The sequence below is a fragment of the Scyliorhinus torazame genome, chromosome 14 (assembly GCF_047496885.1).
Source record: "Scyliorhinus torazame isolate Kashiwa2021f chromosome 14, sScyTor2.1, whole genome shotgun sequence".
In the NCBI taxonomy this organism is placed as follows: domain Eukaryota; kingdom Metazoa; phylum Chordata; class Chondrichthyes; order Carcharhiniformes; family Scyliorhinidae; genus Scyliorhinus; species Scyliorhinus torazame.
Genome location: NC_092720.1, coordinates 205,875,088 through 205,899,116, shown reverse-complemented (window position 1 = coordinate 205,899,116; position 24,029 = coordinate 205,875,088). Strand labels below are relative to the sequence as shown.

Here is a 24,029-nt window from a genome sequence, read left to right as displayed (position 1 = left end):
GGCCAGCTCTGATTCCCTCATCTTATTTTAATTCACACCAAACATAATCTTGTCCCGAATCGTGGATTTCACTGCAGAAAGATTATAGGTTTTAGCTTTTAACTTTAAATCTGTGAAATGGACTCCTGTCTTCTATAAACGTGATCTAAACACACAGCGTTCATTCTTTCTGAGAATGTTGTTTGGCAATGTGCATCAAATCTTCGAATTTCTTTGTTAAAATGTTAACGTTTGCAAATTTAAACGTATTAAACACAGCAATTTCTTCGGGCCCTGCTGCTGTTAGGAGCATCGCTACCTTGCGTGAATCTGATTGATCTCCTAAATTTACTGCAGAAAGAAACAGATTAAATTGCTATTTAAACACACACCAGTTGCTGTCCATGTTACCATGAAATCTGAGACTCGTTGGTGGCTTCAACTCCATGTTAATTCTTGTAGTCTGCAAAACCTTCAAATCTCTGAGGACCTTGTGGCAGACTGATACTTTTTTTTTTCTCTGTGTTTAATACCATCCAGTCCTGGTACCATGTATTGTTCTTGTTGGATGGTCTAATTTATATTACAAGAGCACTTGTAGCTAAAAGTATAAACAATTTATTAACACTAACTGAGGGTAAACTACATACAAAATAGATGAATAACAATATGATCATGCACAAGCAACCTCTTTCAGCCCTCCAGTCAATCTGAGGTTACCTGACTCCAACATTCACTTATTCTAATGAGACTCCTGGTGGTCAGTCGGTGAATTACAATACAATCATGATATCACCACAATTCCCTTCAGTATCTTGTTCTTAACTCCGAGAAGTTCCACAAGATATTGGTTTTCCTCAGCTTATTGTATCATCTCAACAGCCATCTGCAGAGGTTCCATCGAATCCCTGCTGAGGAGAGGGGCAAAAGTGAGCAAATGGGCATGTTTAACTGTATGGTATCAATGGTGTTATTTAATGGCCCATTGCCATGTGTTATAAATGGCTTTATGCAATGTAATCAGTGCAATAATATCTGTTCCTCATTGACTTTTTCTTTTAACACAGAAGTGAAACCCCACCAGTCCGACACCGAGACACTGGACCACCTCAGTCCTTCGTGAGCGGTCTCCACGTTTCAGAGGGTGGGCCTCGCCATGTTCCCCAGATGCAGCGATACCCGCTGATAGAACGCCTTGAAGAGCAGAGACAGACCGCCTGGCAGAATTCCCTGCCCAGTGTTCAGGCAGAGCTGGAACGGGATAGACGGGTAGAGATGTCTTCACAGATTCAGCATTCACATCAGCAACGCAAGGCAGAGCAGGAGTCGATGCCCCAACGCCGGGAAATGGCTCAGCTGCAACAGGAAGACAAAAGGGTAGAACCACTCTTGCTGCATGTGCCTCGAGAATCCAGCCAACTTTCCAACAGCATGAAGAAAGCAGGGTCACACATTCAAGGCCCCGAAGTCCTACAGCACAAGGAAGATCACCCTGCCAAAGAGAACAAGCAGGATGAGAGCAGGAAAGGAGACAAACCCAACCGTCAGGATATGCACAGACCTCAGCGGAAAGAATCAAAGACTGAAACCCGTTGGGGTCCGCGACCAGGCAGTAAAAACCGTGACGATATGGGGGACAAACCTGCTCGGAGAGCCGGGCCCATCAAAAAACCAGTACTGAAGGACATGAAGCGAGAAGACAGTGAGCAGGAAATTGAGAAGGGAAAGTCTGGGTCAGGAGAGAAAACGGCTGCTAAGGGGAAGGACAAGCTACAGGAGCCTAAATTTGAGGTTGACCCTTCAAAGCAGGATTCTTGTGCAAGTTTGAAAATGAACCAGTCTGGCCCTTCTGTGTCGGCTTCCAATAAGCCTTCGCAAGGCCCTTCCATTTCAAATTTGCAGGATGACCGAGGTAAGGCGAAGTCTTCCGGAAGGGATCAGAGGCCTGAGAAAATGAAACCGTCCAAACCACCTCCAAAGGACTTCAACAACGGCCCTCCGCCCCCCCGGCGGAATAGAGAGCGGGATCATTCGTTTGACCGCAACTATTCGGGACGGGGCCGAGGCAGAGGACGTGGTGAGTTCTTCTCACGGGGCAGGGGCTACCGAGGTGCCTACGGTGGCCGGGGGAGAGGTGGCAGGGGCCGCAGCAGAGAATTCAGAGGCTACAGGGAGCCTATGTACAGAACGGAGGAGGGCGGTCCAAAAGGCTCATTCAGGCCAAGGAACCCCAGTGAGACGCGCAGTGAGGGCTCAGAGTACGAAGAGATTCCCAAGCGCCGCCGGCAGAGAGGCTCTGAGACCGGCAGTGAGACTCACGAAAGTGCCAGCGATGTGGCTCACTCCGATAAGGAAGTGTCCTCCAGCTCCAAAGAGGCGCCCAAGGAGTTCAGAAATTCGGATCACGGCCGTGTGGACAAGAAGAACCGATCAGAACCCCCAAAATTTGGAGATAAAATGCCACCCCGGCTAAGTGACTCTTCACGCGGCAGGATCTTTACTCCACGTGGAGTGCCCTCTCGGCGAGGTAGGGGAGGTATGCCCCGTGGTGGTGGTGGTGGTGGTGGTGGCGGCGGCGGCGGCGGCGGCGGTGGTGGTGGTGGTGGTGGACGTCCTCAGCAAGGGGGCTGGGGGCCTCCATCAAAGATGTCCCCTCCCAAGAAGCAACCATCCAAAGAGCTGATGAAAGCCCCAGAGAGCAGACCCCCTGACATCACCCAAGGCAAAGAAACTGAGAGGAGTCTCTCTGAGAAGCCACCGCCACCGGTTTGTGAGCTTGTGCTTGAGGGCCAGCCTCATCGCTCAGAGAGGCCTCTTGATAAACCACCAAGGAGGCGACGTCATGGTCGCTCCCAGCAACAGGACAAGCCTCCACGGTTCCGTCGCCTGAAGCAAGAGCGGGAGGTGGCTGCCAGAATGAATGGAGAAAGGAGCCTCTTTCCAGCTGAAGCCTTGCCACCAAACCCACCTCCCAACCTGCAAACAGAGGAGATCAAAGAAGTTGTGCGCAATGCGGCTGGCACCAAATCCCCAGATCTGTCCAACCAGAACTCCGACCAGGCCAATGAGGAATGGGAGACGGCTTCCGAAAGCAGCGATTTCACAGAGAGGCGGGACAAGGATGGCATGTTTGTGAAAAATGCCCCCGGAGGCATGAAGTCAATGGATCCCAATGCTACTCAGAAGAAGGAATCGTCCAAGCGCAGCTTCTCCAGCCAGAGACCTGGGATGGACCGACAGAATCGGCGTTCAAACCCGGGAGATTCCAGTAATAAGAGCAACAGAAACAGTGCTGGCTCTGTCAGGAATGAGAAACGCAACTGGCCTTCTCCAAAGAATAGGAGGTGGGTGAACAGCGGTGACGGGACCGGGGTAAAGCATGCGTGGGGGTTGTAAGTTTGAGGTTCTTGTGGGGGTGGTCCATAATTATACGATATTGCAGAGCTAGGCCATTATGCCACATCTTAAATTTCTTGCTTTCATAACCAATCAGGAAGGCAAAATATAGGGTCTTGGGTATGGGCACTGTAATGGTTCCTGTTGTCTGGGATAGAGAGAAATTGAAGAAATCTACCCAAGATTCCTGCTGTTTTTGTCCATTCAGTGACTCTTTTGAAAACTCTAAACTTTAGGAAAGAATAGAATTCCTGACTTCCTCTGACCCTTGATCCACTCACCTCCCTGACACTTATTTATTTGAAGGGGATGACAATGCAGGTCCAGGGTGTCTGCAGGGCAATGGGATTCATTTTGGCTTTTGTTGATCTTTTGGGTTGAGTGTTTTGTTTTGTGCTGCAAGGTTGCATAATTGTATAGGCTTGCCGAATGAAGAAAGGCCTCTTCAGCACAATGCTGGAGATTGCTGATTTCCTCTGAAATCCTATCTGGGACTTCAGGAGTGTGGAGGATCGGAGCACTTACTCTGGATGACCAGGTGTGAGATTTTATCAGGCTGTTTAGCTTTTGGTAAGCATGTTTGGGTGTGGGCTCAAGAGTTTGAACTGTCTTCTTGGCAGGCCAGTGGAAGAACGAACTACCCTCGCAGCAACTCTTCCTCAGAATGCAAGCGCGGTGTTCAGAGTGGACAGGATCATCCCCAGCGACTCTGCCGCCATCCAGAAAGCTATTGCGGAAGTCAACAGCCGACACAAGGATCGCAAGCTGGTGCCTGGCAAAATGAAGGAAAAAGGTGACATGCTGACTCAATTCGATCTGAACAATTATGCAAGTAAGTCCAGGAAAAATGTCTGGTAACCGGGTGTGTTGAGACGATGTGTTGTGGTTTGTGTTTATTCTGAACATTACCAATTGCCCTTTGAGAAGGGGTTGGTGAGCCAAAACCTTGTAGTCCACTTGGTGCAGGTACACCCTCAGTACTGTTAGAAAGGGAGATGAAGGATTTTGACCCAGTGACAGTGAAGGAATGGCAATAACGATCGATTTCTCCCCCCCCCCCCCAAAGACCAATTGGTATGTGGCTTGGAGGGGAACTTGCAAGCAGTAGTACACATGTGCATCTGCTACCCGAGAGGCCCTGTTAATGGGTTCTTGCTGAGTTGCTGCAGTGCACCATATAGATGGTGCACTGCGGCCACTGTGCCTCAGTGGAGAGGGAGTGAATGTCTACAGTGGTAGATCAAGTGAGCTGTTTTGTCATGGATGTCCTGGAGGATCATTAGAGCTGCACTCATCCAGGCAAGTGGAGAGTATTTCATCACATTCCTGACTTGTGATTGTCAGATGGCGAACAGGCTTTGGGGGGGGGGGGGGGGGGGGGGGGGGGGGGGGGGTCGGGAGGTGTGTTACTCTATAGAATTCCCAGCCTCTGATCTACTCTTGCAGTCACTATGTGGCTGGTCCAATTAAGTTTCTGGTGTCCTCCAGGATGGATGCCTTTGAACTTTAGTGGCGATGGTTAAATTCTCTCTTGCTGGTTATGGTAATTGGTGAGCACATAAAACTTCCTTGCACACTTGATTGAACCAACATTGGATGATTATACAGTGATAACTGGTTGGTGATTAACACTTGATAATTTACTTTTTTTTTAAATTATAAATTATAATTAGATTACCCAATTATTTTTTCTAATTACGGGGCAATTTAGTGTGGCCAATCCACCTACTCCTCCTGGGTTGTGGAGGCAAAACCCACGCAGATACTGGGGGAATGTACAAACTCCACACGGACAGTGACCCAGAGCTGGGATCGAACCTGGCACCCCAGTGCCATGAGGCAGCTATGCTAACCACTAGGCCACAGTGCTGCCCTGACACTTGATAATTTCTGTGAATACTCCACATTCATTAAAATCTTCAGTGGCTGCTTAAGTGGATGCAACAGTGTGTGGAAATTAGCTGTATAGATGAGGGAAAAGTCATTTATTTGGCTTCGGGTTCTCTGCACAAGATAGCTGATGTCAGCCAGGATGGTAGTTTTTGAAACCCCAGGGATATAAACCAGGGCTCCTCATGTGTAATCCAAAACAGGTAATTTCCTCAAATGTCCAGTCGTTTTGAGATGGATGAGGATCAGATCTGGATCAGCTGTGTTTCCCATTGTGCACATTTCAAGTAGCCAGTGGAATGAGGGTGGGGGGCTGACAATATTCCAGCAATAGTACTGAAAACTTGTGCTTCAGAACTAGCCGTACGCCTAGTCAAGCTGTTCCAGCTGCAACACTAGCATCTACCTGGCAACTTGGAAAATTGCCCAGGTGTGTTCTATTCACAAAAAAGCAGGACAAATCTAACCCAGCCAATTATTGCCCCATCAGCCTACTCTGGACCATCAGCAAAGTGATGGAAGGGGTCGTGCTGTCAAGGGGCGCTTACTCAGCAATAATCTGCTCACTCATGCTCCGCTTGGGTTCAACAAGGGCCACTCAACTCCAGACCTCATTACAGCCTTGGTCCAAACATGGACAAAAGAGCTAAACTCCAGAGTTGGAATCAAGGCAGCATTTGATAATGTGGCATCAAGGAGCCGAGCAAAGTGGGACTCAGTGGCACAAAGGAAGATGTTTGTGGTTGTTGGAGGTCAGTCATCCCCGTCTAAGGACATCACTGCAGGAGTTCCTCTGGGTAGTGTCCTCGGCCCACTCATCAGCTACTTCATTGACCTTCCTGCCAGCGTAAAATCAGAAGTGGGGATGTTCACTGTGATGAGTTAGATACTGAAGTGAAATGTGCCCATTTTTAGAAAGACCTAGACAACATTTGCGGTCTGGAAGTAAGAAGTGACAGATACTGACCATCTCCAAAAATGAGAGAATCTAACCATCTCATTCAGTCTAATTACTGGGGGGGGGGGGGGGGGGGGGGGGGGAGTTACCATTAACCAGAAACTGAAATACTGTGGCTACCACAGCAAGTCAGAGGCTGGGAATTCTGGTATCTCCCTCCCTGACTCTCCAAAACCTGTCCACCATCTACAAGGCAAAAGTCCAGAGTTGATCGAATGCTCTCCACTTGCATAGGTCAGTGCAGCTCCAACAACACTCCCAAGTTCCCAAGTTCAACACCATCCAGGGCAAAGCAGCCTGCTTGATTGGCACCCATTCACCACTTTCAGTGTTCACTTGCTTTGCCACCTATGCACCATGTGGCTGCAGTATGTATTATCTACAAGATGCACTGCAAAAACTGACCAAGGCTCTTGTGGCAGCACCTTCCAAACTCCATCTCTAACACATGGAAGGGCAAGGGCAGCAGACACATGGGAACACAACCACCTGCAAATTCCCCTCCAAGCCACACATGCCATCCTGACTTGGAAATATATTGCTCTTCCTTCATTGTCACTAGGTTGAAATCCTGGAACACCTTCCTTACAGCACTGTGGGTGTATCTTCAGCACATGGACTGCAGCGATTCAAGAAGGCAGCTCACCATCTTCTCTAGGGTAATTAGGAATGGGGAACAAATACTAGCCGAGCCAATGACGTCCACATCCGTGAAAGAATAAAAAAAGCCTCGTGATTAGCGTTTAATGGATATCCAACCGAGCACGAGGCACTTGCTGTTCTTGCATTGGTATCGCCTCTCGTTAAGAACTGTGCTGGAGTAGGAAGATGAGGAAGACGAGGAGGACCATGCCCTGGTTATCAGGTTGAACCTGAATTGAATTAAATTCAACTTTGTATTTCTAATATCACATTGAAGCATTTCACTTACTCTGCAGAGTCACTTACTTTTCAAACTATTATGTGGTACCGAAGGTCAAAAGTGGCAAGGACCCTGGGTAAACTCCTTGCTCTCCTTCCGGTTGTTAATCCCTGCCAGAATTTCCATGACAGACTGGCAAGACCATGGCCTGAAGTCTTGTTCAACATACCACAATACTGCACGAGAAAATCAGCTTGGGTTATATGTTGAAACCCTGAAACATAGAAGATCCAAATGGTCCAACAAGTCTGCATTAGCTCTTTCAATGAGCAAACCAGTTAGTCTCATTCTCCATTCTTTCCCCAGGGTGGTGGATGGGGCGGTCCATCATTTTAGTCGTGCTGTCTCCATACAATTTACTTTCTGAAGTTAAAGTCTATAATTCTGCAAGTTGTTTCATCCTACTGTGGAAGAAAGAACTTGTTTATACAGTGCCTTTCATCGCTGTAGACAGAACGTGGACTGTGGCAGCAGTTACCTACTGCGGCCAACAAGGCTCATTTGACAGCCCTTTCCAAATCTGTGATTCTACCATCAAGAAGGACAAGTGCAACAGATCCTTGGGAACACCACCACCACCTGGAGGTTCCCCTCCAAGCCACACCCCATTCTGATTTGGGAATATATCCTTCACTGTTGCTGCGTCAAAATCTTGGAACTCCCTCCCTGAGAGCACTATGGGCGGTTCTGCAGCAGTTCAAGATTGCAGCTCACTGCTACCTTCCCAAGGACAATTGGGGATGGGTATTAAAAGCTTGCCTTGCCAGCAATACCCAGATCCTGTGAATGAATAAAATAAAACAGCAATCAATTTACAGTGAAGGCCCCACAGCCATGAGGCACATGACTAAATGCTCTGTTCATGCTGTTTGGCAACCGGGGAACTCCCATACTTTTTTTTTTTTTTTTTTTTTTTGCCATGTTTCTTCTCGGCACTTCAGGTACTGCAAACCTTCCCTGGTCCTGCAGTAACATGTCCGATTACATTAAATGCTCAAACCTATGGAGAACCTCAGGACTATTTTCTGTGCGACGGTGACTGGTATGTCATATTTTCAGGTGGGTTTTGGTTCCCTGTTTTTCTCTTTCTCTCTCTCTTTTCCGCCCCACCATATAATTTTTCATTTCATAAAACCATTCCGAGGCAATTATATCCGTGCAGGATTTGGTTTAAAAATGATCTTTTCCTTGCTTTAGGTGTGGTGATTATTGATGATCATCCAGCAGTTTCTGCAGATGAGTCCATATCTCCCTTAAATGATGGCTTCACCCGTGTTCTTTCAAAGCGACAGAAGAGAGTCCTGGACGATGAGCGACGCAAAAAGGAAGAGCATCTACTGCAGGTAACTGCACTAAGGCAAACTCATTCGGAGTGGAGCCCGTGTTTAAAATAAATCTGGAGAACTGATGGCGAGTCGCCTCAATGAATTAGTGAGTAAAGATGATGAAGTCCGAGTAGTCTCTGCTGCAGGCAGCGTGATTGTAATCACCCTGCTTGTTACATGCTTGAGTCCATGTGGTGAAGAGAGTCATTCTGCAGAAGATGGCTGAGGACAAGGTCATGCTTGGCCGTATGGACCGGTGAGTGAGCAAATATTCGGCAGATGGGATATAATGTAGGAAAATGTGAAGTTATGCCCTTCGGTAGGCAGAATAAAGGAGCTGAATACTACTTAAAATGGAGAAAGCTGCAGCACGGAGGGATTTGAGAGTCCTTGTGAATAAATCACAAAAAGCTAGCATGCCAGTTCAGCAGGTAATTGAAATAAAGACCACCATTTCATTTGCCTTCTCAAAGGGAATGGAGTATAAAAATAGGGAAGTCCTGCTAAACCACGGCACTAGCAGACCACACCTGGAATACTGTGACCAGTTTTGGTCCCCTCATCCAAGGAAATATAGACTGGTATTGAAGGTAGTCCAGAGAAGGTTCATGAGATTGATCACAGGTATGGAGGGATTTTATTGAAGAGAGGTTGAGTAAATTATGCCTCTACTCATTGCAGTTTAGACAAACGAGAGGTGACCTTATTGAGGCAGATAGGATTATCGGGCTAGACAGGACTAATGTTTAGAGGGTGTTTCCTCTTGTGGAAAGTCTAGGACTAGAGGGCATCATCTCCGAGTAAGGGGTCGCCCATTTGAGACTGATGTGAAGGAATTTCTTGGAGACTAGTAAATCTGCAATTCTTCACCTCCGGTGTAGAGATAGGTCGTTCAGTATTTTCAAGGCTGAGTTAGATTTTTAATCAGCAAGGGAATCCAGGGTTATGGGGATAACGCAAGAAAGTGGAGTTGAGGATTATATCAGATCACGGGGCTGGTTTAGCTCAATGGGCTAGACAGCTGGCTTGTGATACAGAACAAGGCCAGCAGTGCCGTTTCAATTCCCGTACCAGCTGAAAGTTCTGAATTCTCCCTCTGTGTACCGGAACTGGCGCCGTAATGTGGCGACTAGGGGCTTTTCACAGTAACTTCATTGCAGTGTTGATGTAAGCCTACTTGTGACAAAGTATATTTTCTTATTTATTGAATGGCAGAGCAGACATAACCAGCCAAGTGGTTCTACTTCTGTGTCTTATGGTAATATTTTCCATGGGCTGTCAGTATTGGAACTCTTATGCAAAATAGATCAGAGCTTCAGAAAATGGCACAAAATCAGGGGCTGTATCCTTGATGTATATCTGCAGAGTTTAAAGGCAGTTCTAATCGAGTGATCTCGATATTTGGAGCACGGGGCCTGCAACTAAGTGAGTCATGGCACATCTTGGTGCTTATTGACATAATCTTTATTGTCACAGGTAGGCTTACATTAACACTGCAATGACGTTACTGTGAAAAGTCTCTAGTTGCCACATTCCAGGGCCTGTTCAGATACAAGAGGAAGAATTCAGAATGTCCAATTCATCTAACAGCACGTGTCTCGGTACTCATGGGAGGAAATCGGAGCACCTGGAGGAAACCCACGCAGACACGGGGAGAACGTGCAGACTCCACACAGACAGTGACCCAAGCGGGAATCGAACCTGAGACCGTGGCGCTGTGATGCAGTAGTGCTAACCACTGTGCTACCGTGCCTCCCATGGAGTTGAAAAGGCAAGAAATTTGCCAGGTTTTACTTGATGCTTTCTCATTGTACAGGGTGCCTGCAGAGGATAATCCAGTGATGTCTATGGCAGAAAGGGCTAGGAAGATGTAGAGAAATTGAATACAGATACATTTTTGCTCCTTTCCCCCTCCACATTCTGGCTGAATGTGGCACTGATAGATGAAGAGGGAGATGGGGAAAAGGTGCTGCTGGACCCTAAAACCGTGTGAGCAGAAGCCATTTGCTGTTTTCTCCCTCTGCTACATGCGAGTGAGATGGAAGGTTGGGTTTGGGAGGTGGAAGTGGCCAGGCTCTAGGGTATACACGTGTTGGGTAGCTTCTGGTATATGATTCTTTTAAGGCATGATGTACTTTTTCTTTCACCAGAAGGCTGTTAAAATCTGTGCAATGGATACTCTGCATCCCTCGCTGCCTGGCTTCCCCAAAAAGCAATCGAAGAAGATGACTCGTCCAAACATTGAGTCTGAAGAGAGCTGCAAGGGTCAAACTAATACAACTGACCTGGGAACACAGATTTGGAATAGCACGCATTCCGGTATGTCCCTCTGTAGTGCAAACAAGAAGGTAACGTGCACGCATGGATGCTAAATTTTAAGATCACATTTTTTTCACATCTAAATTACTCCCATGTGGAAACCTGTAAGTGAGTGAACTCTGAAGTTGGAAAATACCATAAAATGGCAAGTTATTTACGAGTGCATAACACTTGCGCAATGTAATTAATTTCCATCGATAGAATCCCTCCAGTGCAGAAGGAGGCCATTCAGCCCATTGAGTCTGCACCAACCCTCCTAAGGAGCACCGTACCTAGGCCCAATCTTCCACTTTATCTCCGTAACCCCACCTAACCTGCACACTTTGGACTGTGGGGAGGCAGCAGTGCAAACCACCGTGCTATAATTTCTCATTAAAATGTCTCATTCAAATGTCTCGGGCACATTACCAGTCACTGTCCCACATGTGCTAAAAAGATACAGACAATAATTGATACAAATCAAGTTAAACAGCTGTAGGAGATCTCCAGAATCCTGCCTTCATGGTTAGGTTGATGAGCCAGGGTTTCAGTTCCTCCTAATAATTGGAATGAATCTTGTTGGTAAATGAACGTGTGTGAATGTTAGATGATCGGCTAGTTTGATCACGATCGTGCCCCCATCCAATAATCTTCAACATTTGTTGCCTCCACTCCAACTTGAATAATATTTGTTTGCACGAATGTACATTCAGATGCATGCTGGGCAGTGAATCCAAGAGAGGTATAATTTTATTTTTATTAAATAAGGATCCTTGCAGCCTTTCTCCAGTTGGGTGTTTTAACCTTCCTGGTCTTATAAAGCCTCTGGCGCCAGCAGAGGTTTTCAGTGCAAGAGGAAATCCTTTGGCTGCATTTCCTGTCCTTGCAATACAATGCAAAACGCAATGCATTTGAAAGCAATTGGGAATTTAATTTTACTGGGAAACTAGGCCGGGTGTTGTCTCTGATTCAGTGGGGAGTTTCCCAGTCGGATGGTTGTGGACTGCAGTCCCATTCCACAAATTTTAGCACAAAATCTCTGCCTCCAGATTTGATGTTAAACCAAGGCCACGTAAACATCTCTATTTAAAGACGTGATGATTAGTTTCCTCCCCAGTGCCTTGACGGATACTTATCCCTCAACCAAAATCAGTAAAACAGATTAGCTAGTCTTCATCAAGTTGCTGTTTGTGGAACTTGCTGTACACAAATTTAGCAGCTGCAGTTCCTATGTTGCAAGAGTAGCTGAACTTCAAAAATAGCTTAATCGGCTGTGAAGCACTTTGGGATGTCCTGGGGACATGAAAGTGCTGCATAAATGCGAGCCCCTTTCTTTACAACAATCATATAATAATTTTTATTATTGTCACAAGTAGGCTTACATTAACACTGCAATGAAGTTACTGTGAAAATCCCCCAGTCGCCACATTCTGGCGCCTGTTCGGGTACACAGAGGGAGAATTCAGAATGTCCAATTCACCTAACAAGCGCGTCTTTTGGGATTTGTGGGAGGAAACCGGAACATGCGGTGGAAACACACACAGGCACTGGGAGAACATGCAGACAGACAGTGGCCCAGGCGGGAATTGAACCCAGGGCCCTGGTACTGTGAAGCAATAGTGCTAACCACTGTGCTACCATGCCGCCCATAGTTGAGCATTGCCGCACCCCCGTGGTAATCCAAGAAAGTTGGCAGGTACTGGAGACTTGATGCCAGTGGCTGCAGTTGACTCCCCATTTGAAAATTGAGTTCACTGCCAACAAATCCTCAATCCACCTGGAAGCATCAATATTATCCTGATGATCAAGCCCACTGCAAGCAAAGGTGCATAAAAAGGGGCCATCTGGGCGGCATAGTTAGCACTGCTTCCTCACGGCGCCGAGGACCCGGGATCGATCCTAGCCCCGGGTCACTGTCCATGTGGAGTTTGCACATTCTCCCCGTGTCTGCGTGGATCTCACCGCAACAACCCAAAAAGATGTCCCCAAAAAGGGTAGGTGAATTGGCCACACTAAATTGCCCCTTAATTTGGGGGGGAAAAGAATTGGGTACTCTTACGTTTTCAAAAATATATATAAATAAATAAAAAGGTTCCACCCAGCATTTAAAAAGGGGATGGGGGAGGGCTTTGCTCTTGATACTGATTTTAACCACTTAAAAACAATCTTCCCTCCACAATCTTACAGTTGGCTCCCTGACTCCTCCAGCAACCTCCGGTCTGGAAACTTGGATTAAACCTCTAAATGTCTTTGCAGAGGCAGCCAGTGCTGAGGTAAGAAATGTTCCATACACTTGCAGTGAGTGTGCTCCAGTTGCTTTATTCTGACAGGATATTTCTGGAGTATTTCAGGTGTAATGTGTGGTTGCAAGCATGTTGCTGATTGTTTACATAGAACATACAGTGCAGAAGGAGGCCATTCGGCCCATCGAGTCTGCACCGACCCACATTAATCCCTCACTTCTTCAACTTGTGACACGGGTCAAGGTGGACAGTGAAGTACGAGCAGTGGACAATCTCCTTTAAGATGTTTCAATGGAACTAGTTAGCATTTGCTTTGTTGTAGTTCAAGCTCTGCTGACGGGAAAATAACCATAGTGACACATCGGTGTCCTGGGGCAGGCTGCAATTGTTCCCTGAAGTTAAAGGTTTTCTCTTTGTTCAGGTAGATCCTGCCCCCCCCCCCCCCCCCCCCCCCACACACACACACACACACACACACACACACACACACACACACACTCCCAATTAAGCAAGGGTTTAAAAATGTTTAATTGTGCTTCTCAACAACACAAAGGCAGTAGGAACCGCCATATAACCACATCTGTTTCTCTCTGCTCCGTTGTTCATTGTCTTGCACCTCACTCTGCCCACCCCTTTCCCAAAGCTAATGGTGAATTGGTCAAACTAAAAGCAGGAAATGCTGGAGATACTCAGTCGGCCAGGCAGCATCTGTGCAGCGACAAACAGTTAACTTTTCAGGTGGCTGGGAAAAAGCTTGACATAATAAGCTTTAACTGACAAAAGAGTTGATGGTGTAAAATGAAAGGGAATGGTAATAGGACAGTGAAAGCGCAGCAGGTGTCTGTAGGAGGTGCCATTGCCAAATGGTGAACAACTGCTGTCCGAGAGCAGGAAAAACAGGGAAGCAAGAAATCAAAACCAGCAAAGATAAATGGGATGGAGCTTTACGGTCTGAAATTGTTGAACTCCACAGACAACAACAACATTCTTTAGTCAGGAGATTGGAAGACCATGAGCTGATCCACTCCTCATCCAGTCCCAATAACCCTTTTCTCTAGCACCTCCGTGGAAGTGGAGGAGGAGTAACATTTGTCGCTTTGCCATTTCCCTTCTCACCATTCTAAGCCCCAAAACCTTGTTCCAGATGAAACAACAGCTTACTTGCACTTTCAATTTAGTACACTGCATTTGCTACTCACAAGCGTGATCTCTCTACCCTGGGTGAGCGCAAACTTGTGACCTCGTGTTTCTCGTTCTCCACCTTCATCTCACACTGACCTCTCTACTAGACCTCCAGCAGTGTCCCAATGAAGCCTCAATAGATGCTTGACAATTTGAATGGGCATTTTACAGCTTCTCAAGACAGTGGTCTCTGCCCCAGTTTTGTTTCCTTTTTCTTTTCCCTTTTAGCTTTCACTCTCACCTTTCACTCTTTGCTTTCTGATGGTAACTGTTCTGAATGCTGCCTTTCGCACCACCTCCAGGCACATATTTTTGTCTCTTCACTTATTGTATTGCCACTTTCTTTTGGATTTGCATCACCAACCCTTCTGTCATTTAATCTGTCCTGTCTCCCACCCATCTCCCTTTACTTAAAATTTGCCCACTTTTGGTGAACAGTCATCAGACTGAAACATTAACTCTGTTTCTCTCTCCACAGATGCTGCCAGATGTGCTGAGTATTTCCAGCATTTTCTGTTTATATTTTGGAATTGTGGCATCTGCAGTTTTTTTGCTTGTACTGTATTTTGTATCCGTGAAGTAAATTGGCTAGTCTTGGCTGAGGTGTGCTTCAATTGAGCGTGTAACCTCTGGCTACAGAAAGAGGCTTCTTGGCCATTCATTCAGTGACCAATGTTAAAACGTTGACGTGTTTGGATGTTATGGAGGCAGGTTGAGATTTCATCCACCACCTCCCTTCTCTTTTTCCCTCTTGCCTCGCTCCCCCATCCCCCTTTTCTCAAGGTTTGATCGCCTGCTGATGCTCGCTGTGTAAGCTCACACATGCAGAATGGTCACTTGAGCCAAGTATTAGAGAGCCAATCACATCCCTGGAATGATATACCCACAAGGACCTGACATATTCAGGAAGGGAGGGAAGGTTGGTTTACTTTAGAAAAACTACTCCTGTCATGTAGGAGTAAAACTACTGGCTGTGATTTCCAGTTGCTTGGGAAAACGTTAATGCTTTACATTTCAGAAGGACAGTGTAGTTTATGTATTTTGATTTAAACTACAGCGTGTATGTCTCTGTCCTTTGTTTCAAGGCCAGCCAGACTGACAGTGGGGTGGATTTGAGCAGCGACTGTCAGGTCTCATCAACCAGTTCCTCGCAGCGTAGCTCTCCAGCCAGCAGCCTGAAAACAGAAACCGGCGAGCGTGTCGGGCTTATTAACCGGATCAGCACAAAAGTGGTCGAGATTCGATCGGCAGAAAACCAGCTCCCAGAACCTAAAGAGCAGAGACAGAGATCTGCTAGGCCAGGAGGACTGAAAGAAAATAAGGTATACCACTTACTGTCATGATGTAGCCTCTGTAACCGCCTTGGCAGCCATGCAAGCTTCTCTGAATGCATGTATTTCACCGATTACTAGTCACCTGATAGTGCCCGAGCTATATCTCCCTACCTGCCCCTCAACCCCCATCCTCAGTAGCCATTCTTCACTTGTGATCCTAAACAGCGAGCTTCAGCAGGCGAATTGCTTCGAACAGGGAATCTCAGCCATTCTGATGCTGTTCCCAATAGTCTGTGTGTGCGTGCACGCACTGTTTACTTTCTAGATGGGTTCTTTGGAGAGCAATTTGGAGTAAGAGTTTTGGTTTATTTATTCTTATGCTGCCCTGCTTCCCTCCTGCCAAGCATAGTGGAAGGGGTACCACAATTAGCTGATGATCCACTAACATTTCTTGTCTTCATTTAAGATCACGTTATGGCCTTGACTCTCCAATCTTTATAACTTCTTTCAGCCCTCCCAGTATTCTCTATTCTCTGACCTCTTCTGCGTCTACATCACCTCCCTCCACATTCCGTCACCTTCCTCCGCATTGCCAGCCATGTCCTTCCGCTGCCAGAGTCCCATGCACTCGGGTACCCTCCCCTCTTTCTCCTGAAAATCCACCTCTTTGAAAAGATTTTGATCATACTCCCCCGACCTCCTGAAACTACTCCGTTCAATTGATGTCCACTTCTCCAGATGATGTCTCTTCTGTGAAATAACTCAGGGCAATTTTCTACATTTAAAGGTAATCTCAAGTGAGCTTGGAACTGGATGAACTCCTTTACTCCGTGGTGAACAGCTAATAAAGGCAAATGATGCTGGAGCGCAAATTCTAGATGTGTGTTTATGATGTGCTAAGCAACAGTGGGTGTTTTATCACCTAATGAAAGTGTGTCTCAAGGAGAAACAGTGGGCAAAATGGTATTTTTAAAATTTTAAATCCGTGTTCCTCGTATTGATTGATTTGGGCTGAGTCGGTTTCACTTATGCCCCATTTGGAGTTTTTAATACTTTGGGAATTTTGTGGGTGGATGTGGTTTAGGTCTGGACTGTGATGAGGTTACAAGAGAGAGACAAACTTTGTTGTGTTCAGACATTGACTCCCTCCCATCTTGAGCTTGATATTTCTTTCTCGGCTTTGGACAAGAGCAAATTGAAAAGGAGCATGTTGTAGAAATGATGGTTCTGATCTTCACAGCAACAAATGAGCACCCATAAATAGTCTAATGGCCTTGAGCATGTTCCTGCTAACCACTTCTGACAAGTGATTTCAAATGCAGCTTTTTGTGGCTTAGAGGTGGATATTGATGGTAATGCTTTGCTTTTATACTCAAAGCCCCTATTATTGAAGCCCAGAATCCCATATCCTTTATTTACCATGTTCCCCGCCTGCCCTGTCAATGACTTGGGCGCATCTGCTCCTGCACCCCTTTTGAGAGAATTCTATCTTTTGTATTCCCCCCTCTCCATTCTTTCTTCCAAAATGGACCACTTCACACTTCTCCAGATTAAATTTCATCTGCCAGTTCACTCAATCTACCAACTTGTCTGTTAAATTTAACACCATCAAAAAAACAGTACAGCACAGGAACAGACCTTTCAGCCCTCTGGGTCTGCGCCGATCATGATGTCTTTATAAACTAAAACCTTCTGTACTTCTGTAACGTAACCCTCTATGGCAGCACGATGGCACAAGTGGATAGCACTGTGGCTTCACAGCGCCAGGGTCCCAGGTTCGATTTCCCGCTGGGTCACTCTGTGCGGAGTCTGCACATTCTCCCCATGTCTGCATGGGTTTCCTCCGGGTGCTCCGGTTTCCTCCCACAGTTCTAAGACGTGCAGGTTAGGTGGATTGGCCATGATAAATTGCCCTTAGTGACCAAAAAGGTTAGATGGGGTTATTGGGTTACAGGGATAGGGTGGAAGTGAGGGCTTAAGTGGGTCAGTGCAGCCTCAATGGGCCAAATGGCCTCCTTCTGCACTGTATGTTCTATGTTCTCATCCTATTCATGTATTCGTCGAGATGCCTCTTAAACTTCACTGTATCTGCTTCCACCAGCTCTCCTGGCAACGCATTCCAGGAATTCACCACCCTCTTGTGGTTTTTTTTTTAAACTTGCCTCACACATCATCTACAGTTTCCCATTCGCACCTTAAACACTCTCCCCTTAAACCCAAGTAATTGACTTTACCACCCTGGAAAAAAGCTTCTCGCTATCCACTTTGCCCATGCCACTCTGTCATCCCTCAACCTATGTCATTCCAGTGAAAACAATCTTGAAGTGAAAACAATCTTGAGTATGTTCAACCTCTCCTAATACCCACCAGGCAACATCCAGGTAAACGTGTTCTGTACTCTCTCCAAAGCATCTATACATCCCTCCAGTAGTGTGGCGACCAGAATCGTATGCAGTATTCCAAATGTGGCCAAACTAAGGTTTTGTACAGCTGCAGCATGACTTGGCAATTTTTATACTCAATGCCCTGACCGATGAAGGCAAGCATGGCGTACACCACCTTGACTACCATATCCAGCTGCGTTGCCACTTCAGTGATCTGTGGACCTGTACCCCCAGATCTCTCTGCCTGTCAATACTCATTTGTCCCACCTGTATTAGATCGTCCAATGCATTACCTCACATTTGTCCGGATTAAACTCCATCTGCCATTTCCCAATATTCTCCTCTCAATTCACAATACTTCCAAGTTTTGTGTCTTCTGTAGATTTTGAGAGTGTGCGATGTACAGTAAAATCTTGCTCTTGCTGTATGTTAATGATCACGGGTCCTAATGCTGGTCCCTGAAGAATTTCACTAACTGAACAATCCTTTGGTACAATTCGAATGCATTTCCTCTGTGTCTCTGAATGAGGAAACAAAAGATTAGTGATATTTGTGATGTGGAAGGGCACTTATGGCACTCAAGGATCTGTTTACATTTTTTTTTGTTCTCTGCCGGTTACATGTGTATTTGCTGTAAACTATGCTTTGTGAAGAGGTTTGTGATCTTAATAACATAGTTTGATTCTGAAGGAGGATGCTGATGACTGATAGCAGCTTGGTTAGTTCACCACTTTTTTGCATCTCCCAAGAAGGTGGGTGGCATCCCTGAGCCACTTTAATGAATAATCTTTTTGCATGAGTTCTTTGTTCTAATGGGTAGTGCTAGGACAGATTCCTCTTTGGTTTTTTAAATAAATTGAACATTAAAAGTCTATGTTTCGTCAAGTTTCAGGAGTCCGCCATCGAGCTGAGTAAAGATCATAAACCTGGACCAATAGGAAATGAGCGTTCGCTAAAAAATAAAAAGGCAAGAGAAGGACCCAGTATGAGCAGCAGACCAAAATCCAAACCTGACCCTGACTTGCTACTGGAGACGGAGGTCGCTGTACCACCTATCCAGTTTGGTGCGAGTGCAAAGGTGAGTCACTTGATTTTTTAAATCGTGAAGTTAAGAGTTTGAATCCTGATTCATCTTGGTCATTGGCAGGAGTAACCACTTTATCAACAGTAACAACTGTGCTGTTCTTCAAGAGTAAAAAGGTAAAGTTGCATAGTCTCAGATGACCATAGACTGCTTTCCCCTTTTGAGGGGGAGAGCTTTGCAGAAGAGAAAAGTGGGGAAGATGGGTCGGAGTGTTGGGCACTGGCTGTATTCCCCTGCTTTTTGAGCGAGTCCCACCAACATGTATTTCATTTTGGCTAAGTTAGCATTCTTGCCTCTCGGTTGGAGGTGTCCAACGCCAAGCTTGAGGTGCATAAACTCGAGGTGACTATCCAGAGCTTGGTGCTGCATTACCAAATGTGCCAACTGCCTGGTCAAGTAGATTTTGAAGATCAAATGGCAATATCCACAGAGCAAGAATTTGTACTATTACCTCTGCCCAATATTCTGCCATCAGTCAATTGCACTGTAAACCTAATAATGCGTCTCGTTGCCGTAGAGTTGGCTGCTGGATAACAGCCAGTGCAGCTCAGGAAATTTACATTTCATTTACGAGTGCTGACCCCGAGGGGGTAATACTCAATATGTCTTGCATATGATTCATTTTATTGAAAAGCAGAATTTCCTTCCATTTAGGAGGGTGATGTGCGCAGCTTGATCAACCATCCAGGATTTTGGGGGGGGGGGGGGGGTGTGGGGGGTGGGGGGAGGAGGAGGAGAGAGCTGGAACAGGCAGATCTAACCGAAGAGGCAAGCACAATTTCCACACAGATGCTGCAGACTGTGGAATGCTGGAGTCTCCAAGAGCACAAGTGTCTCATTTGGAGAGAGAACTTGTCGTCACAGATGAAAGAGGAGACCGTCCCTCATGCTTTGCCTGTTTTCATACAGCTTGGACAGGATGCTAATTTTTGCTAAGCTAATCTAAAAGGGAGGCTGTGGTTATTTTTAAAAGTTACCGAAGGAACAATTTTTTAAGCGTCTGGCCGTGTGCAGTAGACTATTCATTTTGCTTCCTTTTCAGGATTCTGACTTCAGTCTGACTGTGAGTACCTTGCCCAGATCCACAGGTTCGCCACCCAACAACCTGCAGAATGCTGCCAGCAATGATGTACGTACTGCCTGACCTGCAACCTTATTTACACATCCTTTCTAATTCCATGCCGGTCCAATGCTTTAGAAAACTTGGCTATTTCATGAGCTTGTTCTTGAAGCACCTCTTGCCTATGCGTGCATGCATACACAGATTTGCAGGTCGTTTGCATTGTCTAAGAGCATTCCTATGTTTAAGGTGGTCCCAAGGCTCATCGTGGAGGTATGAAGCCGTTTTAACTATGCAGATGAGGAAGTTGCACAGGGACCTGTGACTTGCACTATCAAAGGGCCAACCTTTTACAGAAGCCTAATATTTCAACCTAGATTTTTCTTCTTTTTAACAGTTTAGATTTTTAGTCCCCCTCCTGGCATAGATGGAGACTCGCTGACCATTGTCAGTCTGACACGTATGCACTAAAATGTTTCACCGTTAATCTTTGACTTGCTGTGCTCTGAAGTAGTATAAGAACATAAGATATAGAAGCAGAAGAAGACCATACAGCCCATTGAGCCTGCTCACCATTGAGTCTGATTATGGCTGATTGCCTCCAATTCTCTGCCTCTGCTTATTCTCCGGATCCTTGATTCTGAGACACCAAAAATCTGTCTATCTCAGCCTTAAATATATTCAACACTTGGAGCACCCACAAACCTGTGGAGTAGAGAAATCTGAAGATTCACAACTCAAGAAATTTCTCATTCTAATCTTAAATGATTTGGCCCTTTTATCCTGAGACTGTCCACATGATCGTGATTCCCCAGCCATCTGCAACAACCGTTTTAATGAGATCACCTAGTATTTATCTCACCTTGCACTCCCCCCTCCTTCCTCCCCCTTGCCGGCCCTCTCCTGAGTCCTCGCTCACAGCAAGGATTTGTGAGCAGGAGGGAGGTGGCGAGTGGGAAGATTGGGATGGGAAGCATCGGGCGGGAGGCAGCAATTGAAAGGGTCAGGGAGGAAAGCGGTGCATCTGAGTGAGGGAAGGGAGCGACTGGAATGTTTGAACCAGGTGGGCCGGAGGGAAGAGTAAGTTCAAGAGTTGGAGCATTTTCGGGCCAGTTAGCACAACTGATTTTGACGTTCTGCTGCAGCTTGTTTTGTAGAATTTTTCAAGGACGATGGATCGCAAGACATTCGGCACATTTAAAAACACCAGTGGAATTTCTAGGGAGTTTGTGAAAAGTTTTGAATTCGTATTGCTGATCCTGGGAAATTATCTCATTGGACATTTTAAACTGCATGCGTCCAAGCACTACCTCTTCCAGATTCACTTTTGTATGCATTATGGGAGCCAGTTTATTTACACTTTTTTTTTTTTTTTAAAGTTGTGAATTAATAAACCGAGTCACCATTTTTTGTATTTTTTAAAGAACTCTTAATTGGAATATTTTTTTAAAGAATACTTAATTGGACCCCAAAAACTAGCTTGAGCAGTCATTCTTCCTCCTGGGATTCCATTCTTTCTTCGCCGCAATGCTGTCTTCCCCAATTTCCAGATCTAGCTTCCCTTTTCAATATTCATGCAATTTACCGGGATGCTGTGTTTCTTTCTGACCATCATGCTCCAGCTCGCAAGAGCCAATCTCTTTCCAAAGTCCCAGCTGCTTTACCTTTGCCTCCTTGTTTGTTGATGCGAAGAAAAGAGTGCACTATTTTCCTCGCCATTTTTGGCAGTTTGAAGTAAACTTTCCACCTTTTCTATCAATCCAAAAGGCAAGCCTCCTTGACTCTTTTTGTTTCAATTTGGCAACTCATCCTTGTCGTGAACCATTGCTACCAATTCATTTTTTTCTTCTTCTGTCAAATTACAAAAATATAAGCTACAATACAAAAACTAATTAATGTCTTTTCATGTATGGTAGCACTGTGGCTATTGTACTGAATTTAAAACCTAGAGGTTGAGAGTACAAAGGCCACAATGGTAAATTTAAAATTGAATTCCATACATCTGGTAATTTGTGGGCTTGCATGTTACTGTGCGAATGGCTGGGGCGATATTCTTCCTTTTCCATACCTATGGAAATTTCTTCCAAATATATTTTATCTATAGTTTTTTGCTTCTATTGGTGGTACACATCCTCAGATTACCTTGATATTGGTGAACATAACAAAATGAATTCTGCGCATTGATGGGAAGAATTAGAAGAAACATTGGACACTGGTGAAGCTTGTAATTATCCACTGTCTGTTACTTCATATTTGCAAATTAGCCTACATGTACAAGTGGAGGTAAAGATTCTGAAGGCTACCAATGTCCTCAAACCCTATGAGCAAAAGGAGTGCTTGAGGTGCAAGTTATCTGACCCTTAATCGTTGGTTTAAAAAACATTGGGAATTTAAATGCTTCCTCTTTCTAAAGAAGCTGCCTTTTGAGGGATGTGTCGTTTTGAGGGATGTGTTTGCCTAGCCACCAATCAGTATTTTGCCAAACAATCATGCAGTTCTTTGAAGCTGGGACTTGATCGCATTTCCTTCTACAGAGTGTGGAGCCCAAATCTACCCTAACTTGCCACCCACAAATCTGTACTTTGCAGCAGAAAAGAGTCCTGCTTTTTTCTCCACCACTCCATCAGAAACACAGAGCTACTGACAACCATAGTAACCCTATTCTGGCCTAGAAATTTGGACCTTCTTGGTCTCATGTATGTCCTAACATGCTAACTGGGCCATCAGCGGGAACTGTGTTTAAACACCTGTGTATTAATGGGGAGATGGTGGTAATTGAAAGCCGGTCTCAGTTAACGGTGACCATGGAACTTTTATCGATTGTTGTGAAAACCCACATAGTTCACTAATGTCCTTTAGGACAACATGGTAGCACAGTGGTAAGCACTGTTGCTTCACAGCTTCACTGGGGTCCCAGGTTCAATTCCCGTTTGGGTTAGTGTGTGGAATCTGCCCGTTCTCCCCGTGTCTGCATGGGTTTCCTCCGGGTGCTCTGGTTTCCTCCCACAAGTCCCAAAAGATGTGCTGTTAGGAAATTTGGACAATCTGTATTCTCCCTCCGTGTACCCAAACACCAGAACCGGTGTCGGAATGTGGCGACGAGGGGCTTTTCACAGTAACTTCACTGCAGCGTTAATGTAAGCCTACTTGTGATATAAAGATTTTTTATTATTATTCGGGATGGAGATCTACCATCCTTACCAGTTTCTTGGTGTAAAGAAGGGGGGAAAGCCCAAAGACAGTATGGAGCTGCATGGTGCTTGTTCACCGGTAGGGGTGCAGTGGTAGAAGTAAAGGAGGAGATTTTGGCAATAAATGGAACTGAAGTTGCTACATGTTTTGAGAGACTTGAGAAATACAGACAATAAATATCACAAGATGTTTTTGCAATGGGGAGATTTTAAAGTCTGGGATATTGAAACAAACTAGCCTCCTGATTCCACCATCTAATCTAGTTCACTTTTTTTCTTCCCAGTGGAGAATTCATTAATTGTTCCACAAAATAACATAATATGCATTTCAGCTGCCAGGACCTGGGAGAGTGGTTTAATATAGATTACAGGAAGCGGGAAGCTGCCACACGTTTTGCCGATCTCCTGGAATCCAAAAAAAATAAGCTGCATTGTAAAAGCAACTATAATCTCTTCCGAACAAAAGATTAATCTGATCATGATTTTACCACTTCCCTTTATGCGACTTCCTCCTTTAGATCCTGCTGTCTGCAAATTGAACTAGCATCATTAAATGAGCAAAGTGTGTCTTTCAAGACATCAAAGTGGTGAATTTACTGCCAGGTTAAGCACTTGCATGGTATAACCCTTTCTGATGCAAATACTTGGTCTGTAGGGGTCTAGACAGACATGCCCCCAGAAATCCTGGTTAATTGCAGTGCCTGCTGTAATTACATGTAGTTGTCATTTTGTGTGTGTGCACACTATGAGCCCGCTCCCCACTTAGGCAGGAATCTATTGTGCAGATAGCTTTGGCACAATGGACTGATGTGGCCAGTGTATTTTAATCAACAGTAAGGCTAC

The 24,029-nt window shown here is 45.5% G+C and overlaps 1 protein-coding gene across 8 annotated transcripts in view; it reads left to right on the top strand.

The window, feature by feature from the left end:
- prrc2a (proline-rich coiled-coil 2A) overlaps positions 1-24,029 on the top strand; it is a 221,764-nt gene that overhangs the window by 114,088 nt on the left and 83,647 nt on the right. For 5 of the 8 annotated variants that reach the window (XM_072475501.1, XM_072475498.1, XM_072475496.1 and 2 more), the window contains 8 exons: positions 1,047-3,323; positions 3,996-4,207; positions 8,343-8,488; positions 10,621-10,789; positions 12,956-13,041; positions 15,279-15,515; positions 18,738-18,929; positions 19,978-20,064. In XM_072475501.1, coding sequence (XP_072331602.1) covers positions 1,047-3,323; positions 3,996-4,207; positions 8,343-8,488; positions 10,621-10,789; positions 12,956-13,041; positions 15,279-15,515; positions 18,738-18,929; positions 19,978-20,064 — 3,406 coding nt within the window. The remainder of the gene's footprint in view (positions 1-1,046; positions 3,324-3,995; positions 4,208-8,342; positions 8,489-10,620; positions 10,790-12,955; positions 13,042-15,278; positions 15,516-18,737; positions 18,930-19,977; positions 20,065-24,029) is intronic. The other 3 variants (XM_072475500.1, XM_072475504.1, XM_072475503.1) reach the window with 3 other exon arrangements.